The sequence below is a fragment of the Meleagris gallopavo genome, chromosome 1 (assembly GCF_000146605.3).
Source record: "Meleagris gallopavo isolate NT-WF06-2002-E0010 breed Aviagen turkey brand Nicholas breeding stock chromosome 1, Turkey_5.1, whole genome shotgun sequence".
Taxonomy (NCBI): Eukaryota; Metazoa; Chordata; class Aves; order Galliformes; family Phasianidae; genus Meleagris; species Meleagris gallopavo.
Window position 1 is genome coordinate 60,128,034 of NC_015011.2, and position 19,626 is coordinate 60,147,659.

Below are 19,626 nucleotides of genomic sequence, written 5' to 3' on the forward strand. Positions count from 1 at the left end.
CGCCGCCGCGGCAGCCGCTCCCTCAGCGCTGCCCGCGGGACCGAAGTGCCCTTCGCGCTGCGGGTGAGAGTTGATTCGCCTTCCTGGCTCGTTACGGCTGTATGCGGCCCCGGGGGAAGGCTGAAGGTCGGCCGTGGCTCCGAGCGCTCCTGATCCTGCAGGAACTGGTAGGGAAGCCTTTTCGACTGCTTGTCCCTACGGAGAGCCTCAGCCGTAGGGCGCCAGTAGGGCGATCCCACGCGTAGTGTGTCGGGGACTTCTTGACTGCAAGCTCTTACTGTGCTAATTAGAGGGCATGAAGTCAAAGGGGTGCCAATAATTGGCGTTTGTAGCGGCTGCAATGGTTGCTTTTGTCTGGCTCAGCAGAAATATTCTTTAATGAACAAAAATATATATAAAAAGGGAAGGAAAAAAAAGGGAGCTGAACAAGCACGTAGTTCAGCAGAGTATGAAGTCCCGTTTCCGCCGTGTCAAGAGAAGTGCTCGAGTCCATCTCTCAGCCCTGCAGCTGCACCTCAGGGCCACCATCATCTCCTCGAGGCTGCCATAGATTCCTAGAGTGGTTTAGGTTGGAAGGCACCTTAAAGATCATCGAGCTCCAGCCTTCTGCTGTGGGCAGGGTTACTGGCCACTAGATCAATTTCTTGGGGTGGCCATTATTTCCCGGAGCCACTGTCTGCCCCTTGGGAGCCCAAATCCCATGATGATGAAGGGGTGATGATGGTGGGAAGGGTGAATAGTGACCAGGGATAGAGGCCATCCTCAGGCAGAGAGGGCTTGAGTGGCAAAGGGGCAGCAAGACCACAGGGATGCTGGGGCTGAGAGGACTGTGGTATGGAGGTGTAAAGGGGCCGCAGGGATTTATCATGGAGAGTCAGAATCCTGAGGGGACAGATAGGCTGTGGTGCATTAAGAATGAAAGGGACGAGTCTAAGCTGACTGAGAGGTTGGGCAAGAGAGCTTGCAGATGATGGGTGAAAGGTGGAAGCAGACGTGGCTGCTGCATTCTGTCTGCCTGCAGTTAGCATGGTCACTTGGCTCATCTAAGCCACATGTGGTATTGAGTCACCCCCCTCATCTACCAGGGAAACAGAGAAGGGACCCTGCCCTTCATTAAGAGGGGAAAAATCAGGGCTAAGAGAGAAGTCTGCTCCCCAAGTCCTCTGCCCATTCACCAGATTTCTTACACATTTATGCAGAAAAAGGAAAATCATGTGTAAATCTTAGGAATACTGTATTTTTAATAGCTGAGACAAGGCAGTTCAGGTCTTGTCCTTAGCCAGGATTCCTGTTAGCAGGGCCTGGGTGCCTGGGGGAGAGTTTCATCAAACAACAGACCCAAATCCTTCCATCTATGTAGATCCCTGCTCCTTCCAACACTAGTGTCATTCTACCTATTTCTCAAGCCACTCAAAGCTTCCTAGCTCTGAGCTTGCTTGTTCTTACCACCCACCCTTAAACCTACCAAAAGCTGTGTCTTGCAGTTCTCCTCATCTCCAGCACACGCATAGCTGCTGTTCAGCTCTCTCTTCTCTGCTGATTATTTTCCCTCTTTTCTGTCTCCTCCTACATCCCCACTGGCTGATGGCATTACTCACACTCTTGCTGATATACCACAAATAAACCCAATATTTTCTGCTGCACACAAAGATGCACTCCTTCTCTGGATGGGATTTCAGAATCCTGAATGCCTGGTTAAACCACTTTCCAGGAGACGTGCAGTTCTGACTGTTTTGCAAAAGAAGAAATTGAATCCAGTTTAGCTTTTCCTGAATAGCTACTCAAATCCCTGCTTTTTCATATAAAATGCAGTCTTCTTGACTCTATCTTTCAATTTCTGAGTTTCTTTTTTTTTTTCCCCCAAATAAAATTATTCAGCAAATTTGATGATGTGATCTGATCTGAGTGTGGGACACTGTGATTTTAATTTCTTTTTAGTTTAGTGATTGTTTTGAGTTTTACTTAAAGTGTCAGTTGAATCATAAGGATTTGTTAGAATAATGGTTCATTCAAACTCAAGGCATTGTAATTGTTCTCTTGCTTAAACAGTTCCTTTGTGATCATTTGAAGAAGCGTGGACTGAAAATGATATTTGGATGCTGAAGTGCCTTTAAAAATTAAAATACAAAGTGCCACAGTAGAGTTGTGGTTGGTGTGCTTAAAAACAATGTAGACAGCCCAACCAGAAAATAAATGCTTATCAGCTCAAAAGATTAGGCAAGGTGAAATTTTCTCCTTTGAATACTCTGGTGTTACTGTTACTAACCTGAGGAGTTTTTCAACATCTGACAGTTGAACGATAATATTATTCACCGAATCATGAACACATAGGTGCGTCTAGAATTCCCTTGGTTAGGTGGAGCTATTTCTGTGGAACCAGGGGATCATTTATTTAGTCACAGAGAGAAGTCAGGATGTGCAGTTGCCAACAAGCTCTGTGTCTTTTACCTTGTTGATATATTGCCCATTTACCACGCCCACAATAATTTAAATGTATCAAACACTACTGCAGTAATCAAACAAGTTTTATTTACATTCTATCATTTTCATCATGAAAATACGGAATAGAAATAGTATGTTTCTGGGTGTTCCCTATCTTTCTGATCTTTCTATCTCCTTCTGCAGTCCTTTTGTGATTGTACATACGATATTATTGATGAGCCAAAGAGGTGAGCATCAAGAAAGCAAGAAGGAACTAGAGAGATCACCAAGTGAGACCATGAAGGCAGAAGAAAGTTATGAAGAAGACAAAGTGCCAAAGAGTGAAGACTGGAGGCCACCATCAGTCTTTGGAGCTGCAGACTTAAAAAATAGTAATCAAGTTTTGTCTACTTTTTGCATGCATATTTTCTGTCTCTAATGCCTTCTGTTCCATTCTCTGTTCTTGGGCTTTGTTTTCTCCTTTACCCCTTTACTGAGGAATGTGCAGATGATTCTCATTTTGCACTGTCAAGAAACCAGTTTGGGTTTTGATAAGGACTTACATGAGGATCTCAGAGCTTTTTCCCCTTCCAACTCCTTGTACTGGCCATTGCAGCTGAGAATGATTAGACAGTAGCCTTTTTCCATACACAGCCAGCATTGCCTATCGATTTAAACCATACAGTAGGTCCTACTTACTATGCCGGGTCAGTAGGTTGGCTCCCTAAAAGCTGCCATCAGTATTTCAGGTGTACATTCTGTTGTTTATCGCATAGATCTCTCGTTACCACTGGCTGTGATGTTTCACAGTTGTTCTGAGTTTCTGTTCCATTTCCTTTCTCCTGACTTCAGGAGACAAACTTTTCCTTTCTGATCATTTACTAGTACTGTTTTGGGGCGCAGAATACGCTTTCTTTCTGTATGCAGTGTACACAGCTGTGAGTTAGCTAGTGTGGTAGACACTTAACATGTGGTCCTCACATGCAGCTCCTTATTTTGTTGATAGGCCTGGCTGTTTAAAAGGCTGAATAAAAGTGTTCATGCAGGCAGCATTTGGTATCTATTTATTTTAAGTGTGTTATCATGCAGGCAGCCTTTGGTATCTATTTATTTTAAGTGTGTTATGAGAAGACTGAAAGTAGGGGAACCGGGAGACATCTGAGTATTATAATTCAGGCTGACTTGGATTTTTCCTGTCAGTTGTCAAAAAAAAAAACCAAATGTTATCTGCTTGAGGAAAGTAGGCTGGACCCTCTCTGAGGTCTGAGCAAGATGTTGAAGCTGTGCACTGAATGGCTGAGTATGAACAAAGATGATTTTTCTATCTTTTAAATCGCTTTCTTTTCTTGTCACCTGTCTTTGGACTCACTTCATCTTTTCCTGTGCCTACAGGAGCTGTTGGACTGTATAATATTGGACAAACCTGCTGTCTGAACTCTCTGCTCCAAGTGTTCTTCATGAACATACACTTCACAAAGATACTGCGAAGGTACTGCCTGCTTGAACTACCTGAAATAGTTCTGTTGTTGTCCCACTGTCTCTGGTCCTTCTTTCATATGGAGCATACATTTGAAGGACTGATTCATTAAGAGGTGTTAAGTACTTCCAGCTCACTCACAAAGATCTCTATCTTGCAGTGCCTCTTATTTTACAGACTAGGGCCTACAAAGTCAAAACTTGCAGTTTTCTTACTTGTTAGTCATCTCTCATGTAATGTTTGCACACTGAGGCATTGCAGGCTTGAACTGAGTCTTTATGATTTGTACTTCTTTTCAGTAGCAGGATATGATTTTGTCCCAGGTGTGATCATAGCACATTATAATCAAAGGATGTGCCATGTATAACCATATCCACTATTATCCTTGTAACTGTAAGCACATGAATGTATACATCCTGGTGATCCATAGCCTCTGGCCCCTACTGCCCTGGCTAACTCTTGATAGAGATGAATAATGTGGTAGCAGAGAGCAAATAAACTGCTGCTTTGTTCTGCTGATAGTGCTTGCTACTTGTTTGCGAGCAGGATGTGGGCTTCTGCTTCTCTGTCTGCCACCCTTAACACTGGTGTCCAGTTTGCTCAGTTCACTGGAGCTTTAGGCATCTAAGTGGATCATTCCTATTCAGTCTTTTCTCCAAATCTCTTACACGCTCATCAGTGTGCAGAGAGGGAAGGAGACAAGTTACAGGTGTGCAGGGATGATAAATATCATTAAAAAAGCAAAATAATGTAGGCTGAAGGTTACTATTATTATTTAAAGAAAGACATAGAAAAACATGTTGACTGTAATAAATTTAGAGAGGATAAAGAGCTTCCCAGTTGGCATATAGTAGAAATTGTTTATCTTTTGTATATTCAGCATTCATTAATTGTGATATACTTGCCCATGAAATTGTGAGTGTATGCTGAAAATGAAGGAAAGGTGTAAGGCAAGAGCAGCTCTGAAACCAGCTGTAGATAATATTGCTTCAGAGCACAGAAGGCACTGCAAGTCCTGCTCAGTTTACCCCTTATTCAGAAATGGGCCAACTTAAAATCATAGCCTTTGCTTTAGAACTGTCAGCTTGCACTGTAGGCTGAGCTAGTGTAGATGTTTTCTTCCCATTTTTCCTTATTTTGCTGAAAACGTGCCCATTGTGGTTCTTGAGTTGCTATCTGTGCCATCCACCTCTGCTCCTTCTGGTGTGATATCTAATATTCCTCCACTGTGCTGCTTGGTTACCACTGATTTTACTTTTCCTTATAGGATCTCAGTGCCAGTGTGTGGCACACGAAGGAAGAATGTCCCATACCAAATGCTTTTGCTGCTGGAGAAGATGCAGCATGGAAAGCAGAAAGCAGTTTCTCCCAGAGAGCTTGCTATCTGTCTTTTAGCACATGGAGTGACAAGTAAGCATCCATTTTCTCAAGCCCACCATTGCCTGCAGACTGGGAATGTTTGTTATCAAGCACTGGAAAGCAGTGCAGACCTTGGCATCTCATTCAGAGATTCAGAAATGCAAGAAGTAGGTACATGATGATGTAGATCTTTACAGCTACTTTCTTGTCATGAGTGAGATGCTGTGTCTTACTTCTGATTTACTTTGCTGGTGTCCAAAGGATGCAAAGATGATCAGCCTGCAGTTGAGACTGAGCAGTTGATACTGGACAGAATGAAAAGGCTGTGAAAGGTATAGAGTGGATGGCTTATGACTTGATTTGTCTTGCTATACTATTGTAATAACAGTACTAGAGCTGCTATTATTAGAAAAAAGGGATCATGTCAGAAAGATACTGAGCTCACCCAAATCCCCAAGGATCCTATTCCTGTTCCTTGTTATAAGTGCTAAGAGAAGAACTCGCTGACCTACCCTCCCATCTGGACATGGACACAAACGAGAGAAATAGTTATCTGCACAAGTGACCAGTAGGGATGGGATACTGAGGGTCTGATTACATGTACAAATATGGATGGTATTTTGCATACAAATACTCTGATCTTTGTATAAAAGCCAAAAGATGGCAATTCTGGAAGGGAAAATCGATAACCAGCCCAGACCTATATGAAGGAAGGAGCTAACCTTAGTACTTCTATTTATATAATTCTTCCCTCTGGGGTTTTGCATTCTGCCTTCTCTGTTTCACTTAAAGAGAGATGCCCAACTCCATGACCTCTGGTAGGTTATAGGCATGTGCTAGGCTCAGTGTCCTACTGACAGAGACGTTCCTCTTGCAGTGGGCAGTTCAGTGGGGTACTTGAGCCCTCCCATCTTTTCCCACTATTTGCTCAGGTCACGAGAAGACACTGTAGCTTGTCTCCAGACTAAGCTCTGTCCCTGGTAGAAAGTGGCAATGGAACAGAACACACATTCCAATGGGGAAGAACAAATCTATCTTTGCCATCTGTGGAAAACATGCTTGGTACTCTTGATAATACTGATTGAGGTTGTGTTTTCTGCTTGTCCAGTGTTTGTACAGTATGATGCTGCCCAACTCTTTTTGACTCTTTGGAACTTGTTAAAGAAACAGATGAAAAACCCAGAGCTGGTAAGGATGATCACTGAAATGAACACCAGGCCCTTTGGCCTTTGCCATATATTCTTTCCTCCATTCCTCCAAGAAAAATCCCATTCATTGTTAATTATCCTAAATGAAATTCTTGGAATTATCACCCATCTAAATATTCCCTCTCATATTTAAATGTGGACAATCTTGATCTCATAGACTTCATTGGTTTTAATCACACTTCTATTGTTCCTCTGTTTAGAGCATGCCAGGTTCTCCTTTCTAACAGGAAAATCTATTAATAAACAATAAGACTGATCTTTTAACAACACCAAATTTAGTTAACTTGCATGTCTTTAGTTCCCAAATTTCTGTAAGCGTTAATTGTCAGGTCTTTACACAGTTCCTTCATTTTTTGGAGTCAGCCACGTGCATTTCATTATTGGTAACTCTTGGTATGTTATGTATATGACAGTTCCTCCAAAGAGAATGGTATAAAATAAGAAAAAAAGTGTCTGTTCCTCAAATCAGTATCATAGTTTCTGCTCATACACAAGACAGATTCCTGTTACTATTCCAAACAGAACAATAAAATTGCATTTAAAGCAGACATTCAGCTGTCCTTTTGTAGGAGATGTCTCTCACCTCTTGTTAGGAGGTGAGGAGAAGGAGCTGTTCTCCTTTAAATGGTGGGAATTGTCCAGTCCACATGAGTCAACATCAGATCTGGGTTCAAGCCTTGAAGTACCAACACTTCATGAAGTGGCATGTCCCTTCCCACACACAGAGGGACATACCTCAGATGTGTTCTTCGCAAACCTTGTTTTGGCCATTTTTACCTCTTCCAGGTTGAAAAGCTGAGTGATTTGTACACCATCAGTGTGCAGGAGCACCTGGCCTGTCAGACATGCTCTTCTGAAACAAAAAGGAACAGCAGCATGTTAACCCTTCCAGTCTCATTACTAGATTCTGGCTTTCACATGCTGAAGACTCTGGTAAGTTCAGTGATAGTGCTCTTACCTTTGAAAGATCCCTCTCTATTCAGTATCAGAGGCATCTCCCTGTAGGACTGGTGTCTCCCAGTACTCGTCTAGAGAATCTCTGCAGATTGTCTGGGGCCTTTTCTCATTCCCATTTCTTGCTTGTTTTGAGGGCTTTTAAAGTTCTCCAGAAAAAAAAGTCTGTTCAATTTTGGAGAAAGAAAATAAAATCTTTGAAGCTCCTCTCTGAGAAGGCTGTTGACTAAATACTCTGTAGGATTCAAAGACTTACACTGTATGGTGATGTGTATCTGTGAGAGTTTACTTACCACAGTGAAGTGCCCTCTCTAAGTGTTAGTCTCTCACCAGGCACACTGCATTTGCCCGGTGCAGTGTTCTTTTGCTGTTAAAACAGTACTGCTGTTTGATATCCAGATAAAGAAGTGATGGTGGCTGTATGGTGCTGTATCAAATAGAGAGTGGAGGTCTCAAGAGTCAGTGGACAACTGGACCTTATTCTGATCACTTTCTGCTGTTCCAGGATAAAGGAGCCTTCTTCAAAGTCACTGAGGCTTTGGGATGGTGTAAAATACCTTCACGTATCAACACCTTTTTTGTGCCATGCAGTACTCTACTTTTTCAATTAGTGTAATTGCACCCAGAGCTAAGAAAGAGGAGATATATTAGGAATTGTCTCTTCATAGAAAATTTGCCATAGTGCTGCGCTATCAAAGAAAAACAACACAATGGGAATGATCCTGTACTAGGCTGCATGCCAGGGGTATGATATTGCATTTGAATGCATGATAGGTAAGGGCTGAATCTGGAATCCAGTCTCACTTTTCACTCACTGCAAGGGTAGAAATTGATGAAATGTCAGGGCTGTGGTAGGAAAAGGGAGATATAGCATAATATGTGTCCTGTTTGAAAGACACACAGTTATTTGTTACTCACACTCATTCTAAAATTGGGTTTAAAACAATGTGTTTCTACTGATGTTATTTTATTGATACTTTGTGGATATATATATATTTTTTTAATGTAAAGAAGATGCTCTTTCACCTGTTGAAATAACAAAACAAGTGTCTGTTTTAGAACTGTCCTGGTCACATTGCAATAGAAATGATTTGACACAGTGTATGCGTGTGGATGTGTACACATATGAATGCACATTCAGTGTAGTTTGCTGACTTCAGATGGTGAGAGAGAAGGAAGTGCAGCTCAGGAAGATCACACTCAAAAGTCACTAGTGATTTTGAATCTCTTGGTTTTGAGTGTCCCAGCTTAAAGGCTCTTTGTTTTTCAAGGTCCAATGCTAAACAAAAGTTGCCAGTCCTAATCCACTGTGAACAGAGCCTTTGGAAATTAAGGCATCTAATGTCATTAGGCACTTAAATGCAGGTAGGTCAGAGTGAACATCAGTCCAGCTCTCCGAATTTGGTCAAATTTCCCAGCTCTGCATTGCCCAGTTTTCTTCCTAGGGAATCTTCTTACTGCAGCATTCCTTCCTAAATTCCATCTTTGTATGTAGAAGAATAAGGGTTATTTTGCTTCTGACACTCTCCTGTGAAGGCAAACAAACTGTGTTTTTAGAGCTCAAGTAAACAGAGAAGGAAAACCATTTTTTTCCATACCGTACCTATATGTGCTGAAATGACCAAACCCTTCCTCTGTTTTCTTTGGCTAAAAAATTAAATGCATTAATGTCACTGTGAAGAGCATGTTTTACAGTGACACTTAGTGCTTAGTCCACAGGTTGCTGGACACATCACGTTTTGTAACTGCTTGTGCAGTTAGTTATTCAGGAGCAAGTCTAACTTACAGATGAACGCAAGGCAGACAAAATCTTTCTAAACACTAAAAAAATGCAGAACAATTCAAACTGACTAGCAGTACTTGATTTCACTCTTTCATTCATGGTAAAGGACAGAAAACTGATTTTTTTTCCTTTGAATTAAAAATTGCCTTCTGTAGCTTTGTTGTCTACATGCAGCCCATGAAGCAAAGTTGAAATAAAAATCTAGCTTGCAGGAAGGAAATAAAATGAAAGAAAACTGTTCTTCTGTCTTCTTAGGAGGAATGCCTGCAGTGCTTTTTCCATCCAGAAGAGTTGACTGGTCACAACATGTGTTTCTGTGAACACTGTGGAAAGAAAACACCATTTTGGCAGGTAAGCAGAAGTATTTCTCCATACATCTCTTATATACAGAACTCCCTTTAGGACTGGGAAAAATGGAGAAAGAACTCAACCATACAAGTTTAAGAGATCAACAATTCAAAGCTGTTTTGGCATATCAGTGTCAGCTAGGTAAAAGCCATATGGCAAGATCCCTGCCGTGAACGTAGCTCTAGTGACAAAAGAATGCTATCATGGCTTTTAATATAAGCCACCTAGGGGTAGACAAGAATATGTTACTGGTGCTGTGCATACCTTCAAGAGCAGGAGAGTGCAGGGTGATTTCTTTTCTCTCCTTCTCTCCATTGGGCTCTGCATCATGTTTACAGTATTGGTCTTTGCCAGCAGATGAATTAGCTGTTTCATGCAGAAGCAAGTGCATTGAAGAGAGAGGTGTGTAAGGGAAAAGTGCCTCAGCCCAAGGTTTGGAGGGGACTTTCCATGATGTTTTCAGGATTGGTCCACCCTCCTAGGCCACAGTGCATACATGTCTTGGTGGCAGTCATGGCAGCAGCAGTACTATCAACAAAGGCAGCACTAGGTGGAGTGAGCTGACAGTGTGGCATCCTCTACAGCCATGTCACAAGAAAGCTGGCTTGCTTCTCCTCACCAGGCACAGTGCTTGACTATCCACTCACCTCCCCAAGACCCAATCCAGTTTATCAGTGGTATTGTGGTGCTTGGATTTAAAGAGGTGACGAACGCAGCAGTTATTTTGTCACCGAAGAGTACAGCCAACCCAGCAGACAGAAAAAAATACTCCAATTAATCTTCACAGACAAGTTGTGCAAGAGGGGAATTTCTTCTGAATGTGACTGTTTTTTTGTTGTGCTAGTCAGCATGCTACACCATCTGTATTTTGTGCTATGGCTGATGTGGTCGCCTAAGCATCTTAAATGCCATAATTTTCAGTCCATGGGTTAGTGAAGAGAGGGAATAGCTATAGGAATGCTACCATAACCCCCTCACCTGGGGTTAGGAAAGCAGATGAGAAATGAAGCAGCCAATGAGACACGCAAGGCTCAGTGCTGATCAAGCTGAAGCTGAGAAACCTGATCATCACATCTCTGTAGATGGGCTGCTACACTACATTCACTGTCTGGCAATGATAGAATTGGATGTCAGGTGGAAGTTCTTTACAGAGAGAGAGGTGAGGTGCTGGAACAGGCTGCCCAGAGAGGCTGTGGATGCCCCATCTCTGGAGGTGTTCAAGGCCAGGTTGGATGGGGCCCTGGGCAGCCTGGTCTAGTATTAAATGGGGAGGTTGGTGGCCCTGCCTATGACAGGGGGGTTGGAGATTCACGATCCTTGAGGTCTCTTCCAGTCTGGGCCTTTCTGTGATTCTGTGGCAATGGCTTTTTCCATCCCAGCTCTCCTGGGTTTGCTCCTTGGTTCTAAATTTCATTATTTATTCCTTTTCAGAGTGTAAAGCTGGTCCACCTGCCACAGATTCTGACCATACACCTAAAGCGCTTCTGCTTTGGAAGATCAGCTTACATCCACAAAATTAGCAACTGTCTGCCATTCCCACAAGACCTTGATTTCAGTGCAGTCTTGACAGAACAGCAGTGCCAAGCATATGACAATGAGAAGGTGAGATAATCCTAATGCCCAGTCTAAAAGAGTCAGATTTTCTTCTGCCTTTAGCTTGAATTTGATAAGAACAGTGCGGACTTCATTTCAAAGCAGTCTTAGAAATGTATGTCTCAGACTTTACCTGTGCTTGGTGTTGTCTGACATCTAATTGTTTTGACTGGTTCAGGCATTATTCAAGTTCCTGTCTGCAAAGGTAATATAACTAAGTGGAGCTTTCTGCCATGAAGCCAAAAAACAGGCTTTATGGTTCTTTTTATTTATTCTGAGAGCAATGAGCATAACTTCTTTCTTCCATGTCTAAAAATACTACAGAAAAGATTTAAACACTGTCAATTTAGTTGACCAAATCCAGACCTTGAGGTTAGCAGGAAGATGGCAGCTTTGCCAAGCAGCTGAGTGATCTGCCACATTGGAGATCTCTTCCCCTTATTGAGAATAACAAGGGAAAATGTGGCAACAGCAAAATCTCACTGGTGCAGTGCTTGGATGCAGTGTAGCCCCTTTGTCACCCCTTTACTGCCTCTTTGCTGTCCTATTGCCTTTTTTATATTCCTGTAATCTCCAGGGAGGCTGCTAGTCCACGGTTGGCAGGCAGATCTCTGAGGGTAATATTATAAAAGGCAGGATGCTCAGGGTCAGTCTGATCTTTCTTTTCCTTATGAAATGCACATTCTTGCTGTCCTGGTTGCTGCTTGTTTTCAGCAGTGGTAAATGAAAATTGCCTTACTGAAAGTTCCTCTTTACAGGCTGCCTGGCAGTATGAGCTCTTTGCTGTTGTTGCTCATTCAGGATCAACTAGCTGTGGACATTACTGTGCCTATATTCGAAGTCTCACGGAATGCAAATGGTATTGCTTCAATGATTCTTTTGTTGAACAGGTAAGGAGACAAATCCACATTTCTTTTGTAGCTTTCCAGACAGTCCTCTAGATCTCACTTAGTCTGACTGACTGCTAATTTGAGAGAACCAGGAGAGAAAAATGACTCTGCAGAGTGCTGTGCAGTTCTTTCCTCTTCTACAGCATACTCAGAGCTGAGGGCAAGATGGCTTTAGCTCAGGACCTCAGGATCTGCTTTGCATTTTCCACAAGCAGCCATTGACTGTATACCCTACATTATGTACTCTAGCTCTGTGTAATGCTATTTTTTTTTCCAGAAGAGGCAAAGGAACTGATTTTCCTCAAAAATCACGAGTGATTAACTGTTTAATTAAAATATTTGTAGCTTCTGAAAGTAGCAGATGTATCACTGTCATGAGGACTGTTGTGCTGGTATCTCATTATGTCCATCTCAAGAGTTTTTATCATCCTTACCTTCTGTGTTTTACTTCAGGTGTCATGGGATGATGTTAAAAGTACCTATGGGCATTCAGACCTCAGCTGGTAAGGAAATGCCTCTTTGTTTTTAATTAATGCCACTCTGGGGTCTGCAAAACGATGCAGCAAAGAGGGGGAGAACAAACGATTGGAATTGCCCTTTGCCTGTCATGAGCTGGGGATGTTGGAGTATATAGGGAGCAGTCTTGTGTTCTGGTTACTTGAGACAACTATACTGACTGTACCTGGAGCCTGCGGTGCTCACAAATGGTGCTGTAGGAGTGGTGTTGTTGTGATTGACCCTTGATCCTGACTAGTGTTAGGTACATCAGTCAGGATTCCTTGATGCTTTGTATGTTAATGAATCATAAGAAAATGAGCACGGAGAGAGAGACTTCCTCCTATAAGCCATAGTGCTGCCAGGGAGGTTAGCATGCTGCCATAGGAGCATTGGGTGGGGCCACTTAAGATGACCTAAATCTCAAAAAGGTGGGCAGGAACAAACCTGGAAGTTTTTTTGCAACTGAGATCAGTGAGATCTTCAAACATGCTAGTTTTGCTTTTTCTTTTTCCTTTTTTTTCTGCAGGGGACAAACAGCATATCTCTTGTTTTACATGAAAAAAAATCCCCAGTAGCTACTTATCAGAATGTTTTCAGAAGCTGTGCCTTGCCCATGGAGCTCAGCATCTGCAAGCTAGAGTGGATGTGTGCAAATGCTCCTCAATGAAGAATGGGACTCCATCAACAACCTCCGCATTCAGTTTTTATTGTTGTTTTTTTTTCCCCAGAAAAGAAGTGCAGGATAAACTCAACTGGAGAAAGGACCTTAGAATTATTTCATCTAGAAATCTTTTCTTTCCTGCCATGTGACTATTTATTTATTGTATACCTCTTATTTGTATGATTCTATATATTAATTTTCTCTTAAAAAATAATAAAGTTAGTTCTTTTCTCTGCTGACTTACCATGCTGGTGCCTAGTTACCAGTACAGAAGAACTTTTTGGTTTGAAAGCCTGCATGGTGTTCCAGGAGAGCACGTGGTATGGCTGGAGAGCCATGGCAGTTGTAAGACCAAAAAGCTTTTCAGGCCATGTTTGATGATGGCAAGCTGGGCAAGGGATTCTGAAAATCTTGAGAAACAGCTCTAACAGGGATCAGGGCCCTTGTCACACATGCAGCAGTGATCACAGAATCATAGAATGGTTTGGGTTGGAAGGGACCTTTAAGATTATCTAGTTCCAACCTCCTGCTATAAGCAGTGACACCTCCCTCTAGACGAGATGGCTCAAAGTCCCATCCAGCCTGGCCTTAAATGCTTCCAGGGAGGGGATGCTTACTCTTAAAATACTTCAAGGAAATGAATCACTGAGGAATTGAGATGTAATTGGAAGTTCCCATGGTGAGACTACACAGTTGGAGGATTGCTATCTTTTATCCTTTTATCCTTTATCTGGGAATTGCTGAGATATATATTAAGAATCTTTTCTGTCTGGATGTCAATAAAAAGAAATCTCTGTTTTTTGTTTGCTGAATTAAATAGTATGGGATAAATTCCCCTAGCAAGTAAAATTTCTGAATTGTTCTTGGTCTGGATTTATCTGAAAACATAAATTGCCTGGTAAGGGCCGCTCAGTTCCCACAGGTGATGAGCCTGCCCCACCTCCAGCAGCAGCATGACTCAACTACTGAACATGTCTGTGGGCATGGTGTTCCCTAAGGTGCTAGAAATCAGGAGCTGTCAAGTCCCCATTGTGGTGCTGCCAGAAGTGCATGCTACACTTGCATGTTTAATACTGATGAAGAATAAGGTAATTCTAACAATTTGGGCACCTAATTTCCTGTATTAGAAGCTGGAACACCTCAGAGAGAACAGAGATGATTTAAGAGAAAACGTGCTATGTGATCTGACCACAACAACTGGCTTTCTGAGCTTTCAGACAAGAACAATGGCTGGCAATGACAGATTTAGCATCTTGCTATAACCCTGCAGTCACCCTGAGCTCTCCACTCTCCTCTCTGGTACTTGTCCCTGAGCAGAAGTGGTAAAATGAGTGCTCTGCTTGCTTCAGGACTGCCCCAGTTCATGACACGGATTAAGAAACACAGAGATCAGTTCTGGTTCTCTTTATTATGGCAGGTCCCCAAAAACTGCATGTCCCTGAGGTCTGCACAGTTGAAGCATAAACTATTTCGATCATCATATTAAATGTATTCGAAGTCCTGAATCAGCACCCTCTGAGGTTAGAGGATTCCTGGCCTTTAATCTTCCTTATGCATCTGCTGGTGTAGCTTGGGCAAGAACCTAGCATGGGAGCCTGAGTTCAAAGGCAGCCCTCAAAACAAAGAGAGAAGGTTCCAAATAAGGCTTTTCACAGCTCTGTCACAGAATTTGGGTGTCAGATCCAAAATTACAGCTGCCTCATATCAACTCTGGTCCCAAACATTGCGCTTGTGAGACGAGGAGAGGATGAATCAACTTCTGTGGTCAGCCCCAAGGCATGGGAAAGGAGGTTGCGAATTAACAGCTAGTAGTAACGTAGTTCACTGTGTAAATGCAGGGTCGCTGCTTACAAGACTGTCTGGGAGACACACAGCTGGGGAAGACTCACTGTGGCCCTATGAAAAACTGCCATGCCTGGAAGGTGTGTGGAAATAAAGCATCAAGGGTCACTCTGCATAAAGAATACAAACTTCCTTTTTTGTCCTTCACTCTGTTGAATGACATAGCAGGAAATGCCAGGAGGCTCAAGGCTACTCAGAGCTCATATGCAGGAGAAATTGCACCTCAGAAGTAATGAAGACAGAGCTAACAACCAAGAACATGAGACTAAACCTTCCCAGGTCACTTTGCCCTTGCACTGGAGATACAGAGTTTATTGTCAGGGTTTGTAGTCAGTTTATTTTGTTTCCAGATACAATTGGACCATGGGAGGAGTGGGACTGCATTGCATATAGATTTTAAAACTGCCAGACCTCAGCTGTTTTTGCAAAAAAGTCACCTTGAATGCCCCTGTGTCCACCTACAGGAGTTAATGTGTGCACTGGATAAACAGCCCAAGGATAGCTTTTGGAGCATGGGATGAAGTGCTAGGCAAAACAGCCTGTGCTGAAATTCCATGCCCTGCAGTTACAACCTCACACAGTGGCAGGGTGAAGAAAAGCACCTCCTGTCTTTCTACCAGAGTTCCCAACGCAGCCATGGAGTCCCCTCAGAGGAGCTGGGATACCCTGTGCTAGAGCCACTGTGCAAATGAAACCTAGCACAGGTAGCAGGGTCCTTGAGAAGCAAGGTGAAGCCAAAAGAAGATTGGAGAGATAACTGTAGGCTCTGGTAAATCTTCATTTCCTTTCTATGGGTTTGTTTTGGGATTACCAAGTCTTAAGGGGAAGGGTCTGTGAGATAGGAATAGAGCCATAGCGAAATGCACAGATTCTCTGCTTCATCTCTGGCAGACACATCCTCGGATTCAGATAGTCCCCTGTTTCAATATCCCCAGTTTCAATACACACATAAAAACCAGACTATTTTAGAATAAACATGTATATTTTATGTAACATATGCAGCCACACATGTATTCTCTAAAAGTTCAATATGTTGTCAATCTAAAGATTATACATGAAAGTAAGGAAGAAATATTTTTTGATCTTTATTTCAAGTATAATTGTAATTTACAAGAGTTACTTATCAAATAGTTATCACTGATGTTTCCCCACACAGTGTGCCCAAAGATGTGGCCACCTGAAGGGGCGGAAGGCCCTGCTGGAGCTTCTCCTGACAACACGGCCTGTTCTTTCAGCTGTACATAGAGGGCAGTGCTTTCCTTGCAAGTGCAAACAGACCTCAGATAGCCCTTTGGAGATATTTTGCAATTCGTTTTCAGCCCAGACTTTGTGCAGTTTCCCACACGGCTGGCTTGTATTTGACCAGGCTGAAGCTTGCATTCATCAGGCTCAGTGGTGTTTGCACTTGTTTGTGAAAACAGGCACAGGAGTCATAAATGCTTTAGAGAACTTAAAAGGTAACAGAGGTTTCTGATGTAAATGTGGTGAAGGAACTGGAAAATAAGTGTTTCTGAGGTAAATCTCCTGAAATTAAATAAATAAATAAATAAAAACACAACATAACTTACAAGCATAACTACTGTAAAAAACTGAACAAGGGCTTGAAGGCAAATCATGGAATCATGGAGTCGCTCAAGTTGGAATAGACCTTCAAGTACATCGAGTTCAACCATCAACCTGACCCAACAAGTCCTACCACTAAACCACATTACATCCTTTATGCCACATCCACATGTCTCTTAAATACATCCTGAGATGGGGACTCCACACTTTCCCTTGGCAGTCTGCTTAACTACTCTGTGAAGTAAATCTTCCTACTATGTAATCTAAGCTACTTCTTGAGCACCTTGATGCCATTTTAACCTATGTGGAAAGTGACACTTTCAGCTGTCATTTGTTTGGTCATGATAATAAAATAGAAAGTAGAAAGGTGGGCCATTCAACAGAAACATCTCCTTATCTCATCCACCTTACATCTCTGTTTCTTATGATTGTGGAGCAGAACTTCAAGTTGAAGGAAACAGTACTAACCTTGACAGGGTTTTTGCACAGATATGTAGGATGGAAGCTGGGCTTGCCTCTCCAAAGTAGACAAAGATTTTCACTCAGACTTAAGAGTGCTCTAAAGTAATTGCTATTTTCCTAAACAGATTAATGACTGAAAGCCCTGCTTCCCGTGGGATGTAGTTTGATTCAGTATAGAAATGTGGGCCAGTGCTTCTCCCCACGACTGCATTGACAACGGGCAGAGCAGAGCTTGGAAGAACAAGATATTCTCCTCTATCTTGTCCCAGACCTGCATCAAATTCACACCTCTCAATTAAAATCCTTGGACATGGGGTTGAGGTGCCTGCGGCCAGGCCAGCATGGAAAAGGTCATTTTACAGGAAGAAGCTGCAAGGAAGTCAGCAGCCTTGAGCTGTGCAAGAGGGTGTGGGTGGAGAAGGAAGCTGCTGCTGATTTAGATCAGCACAAGCAGTGACAGAGGATATAAGAGGAAAATTACCCAGTGTGAAAAGGTACAAAATGTTCAAGGAAAGCTGGTGCTGGAGAAAAAGAGCCTGGTGCCACTGGGCACTTCTTGCAGGGAGCAGCAGGGTTGATCCTTGGCCACCTGATTGAGGCTGCTGGCCTTTCAGTGGATGAGTGGATGCTCTTTGTGTTTCTGCCCAGTGGGTACTGAGCATACTCATGCTCAATCTCATGGATCTCAGTTTTTGTTGTTGTTTCTTGTGCGTAGAATGAAAAACGGTGGATTTATGCTTTCACACTGAGCATATCTTGCATGTAGGGGCTGCAAGATGCAAAAAGGGCCTGAAGGAAGTGACCTGCACTGGGTCACTGGGCATCTGAGGCTCTGCCTGTTGAAATGTGGTGTTACCCTGGGGCTATTCTTTGCTGTAACAGGCAAAGAAGTGCCAGAGAAGGGAAAGTTCATTGATGACTGAATAAACAATATGTGCGTAACACTCATATCTTTGAAATGACTTCTTGTGAAATCTTGGGCAGTGCTCTGAAATCAGATCAGAAATCAGAAGTCAGCACACTAGCTCCTTCTGTCAGGACACAGAAGCCTCCAGGCTGGAGTCAAACCCCCTCTACGTAAAAATGACAGGTTTGGGATTTTCCAGAATAGACTGTTACCCTTCCTGAGCCTTGTAAAACCACTGTACAATTTATGCAGTTTTTTAGCTATGAATGATAAATTGTCCAATATAGGACAGTATGCAAACAGATAAGGCCACAAAGTAGCACTACCACAACCTCAAGGATCAAGACTGCCATTGCTGATCATCTGTCTTGCAGATAAAATAAGTTTAATTTTGAAGAATCACTCAGAGGTAACAAAATGGATCTTGAAATGGCAAAGCTCTACTTACTATTTATTTCTTAACTCTTTCAAGTAGGGGAAACCTTTCCTTAAAGGAACTGTGGTTCTTGACAAATCACATTGTGGAAATGTCAAAATACTTCTAAAAGTACGTAATCAACAGGCAAATGGGAATTAACCCATTGTCTATTTGATTATTTTAAAGATATCAATGAAATTACATCAGAACATTTAAAATGTATCAAACAATCAAATAGTTCGACCTTTGACAAGATTTTATCATTATTACATCCTGCAAATGCTAATATTAATCCTGAGAAATGCAGCAAGATTATAAATGAGTGGGAAATAGGAACGGGACGTTCCTTTTTAGTTAATCCCTTTATCACATTGTGTAATGCAGCAAGTTGTAGTTTAGATAAGTCATCTTTCAACCTTAGAATTCTATGTCAAAGTGAAGTGTTCTCTGTAGGCATGAAGTTCTTTGAAAAGATGAAGAAAACTTAAATCTATCTTTAATGGTGGTTAATTCCCTTCCTCACTGACCTGATACATCCCTAAACTGAGGCTGAAAATTTGTAAAGTGTATTTTCTGATATTAGAAATGACGTTCATATGGTAAGTACTTTCATATGGTAAGACTGTGGAATTGCAGATTTCAAGATATGTAGAATGATAAAGATGAGAATGATGTATAACTGAGAAAAAAATGGCATGCAGTGGAACATGAATCAAGTGAACATCCTTTGTATGGTGGTTGAGGGCAAGGACTGAAGAAACTTTATTTCCTCCCTGAGAGAGACAAGAAATAATGTCAGTAAATCTGCCACTTCCACAGCAAAACCTGTGTCAAAAGGCAGGGCAAAAACCATAATGGGCCTTTAGATTCCCCCTGAAGCCCTACAGAGACAGAGATTTTGACCATGTGGTTTGGCCTTGTGCACCATACAGCTCTAGTGTCACCATTTGTGCTCAGGAAAGTGAGATGTAGGCTGCTGCCCTGTGTCTCATGAGGAAAAGCTGTAGGCTGCAATTAAGGCAGTGAAGGGGAAAGTAATGTGGGTGCATGGTGTGGTGAGGATGAAGCAGGACTGGGAATTTTTTATGATTCCTCCTGTGGGCAAAATAATGACAAGAATCTTTGTGACTTCTTCTAGTGATGTGCTTGGGAGAGGACAGGTGAGACTACAAATGGTTATTTGAAGATGCATGAACTCCTCAAATACCTTTTTTTTTTTTTTTTTCCTTTTCAGAAAACCAG

The 19,626-nt window shown here is 42.3% G+C and overlaps 1 protein-coding gene across 1 annotated transcript; it reads left to right on the forward strand.

The window, feature by feature from the left end:
* The first annotated feature begins 7 nt into the window (after positions 1–7).
* On the forward strand, positions 8–13,659 carry USP18 (ubiquitin specific peptidase 18). Its single transcript, XM_019616227.2, is given in 12 exon segments — positions 8–170; positions 172–224; positions 2,626–2,813; positions 3,814–3,910; positions 5,166–5,308; positions 6,366–6,445; positions 7,252–7,398; positions 9,458–9,553; positions 10,982–11,152; positions 11,902–12,033; positions 12,487–12,536; positions 13,058–13,659. Coding segments are annotated over 12 exon segments (1,275 nt in total). The 5' UTR covers positions 8–101; the 3' UTR covers positions 13,107–13,659.
* The last annotated feature ends 5,967 nt before the right edge of the window (positions 13,660–19,626 follow it).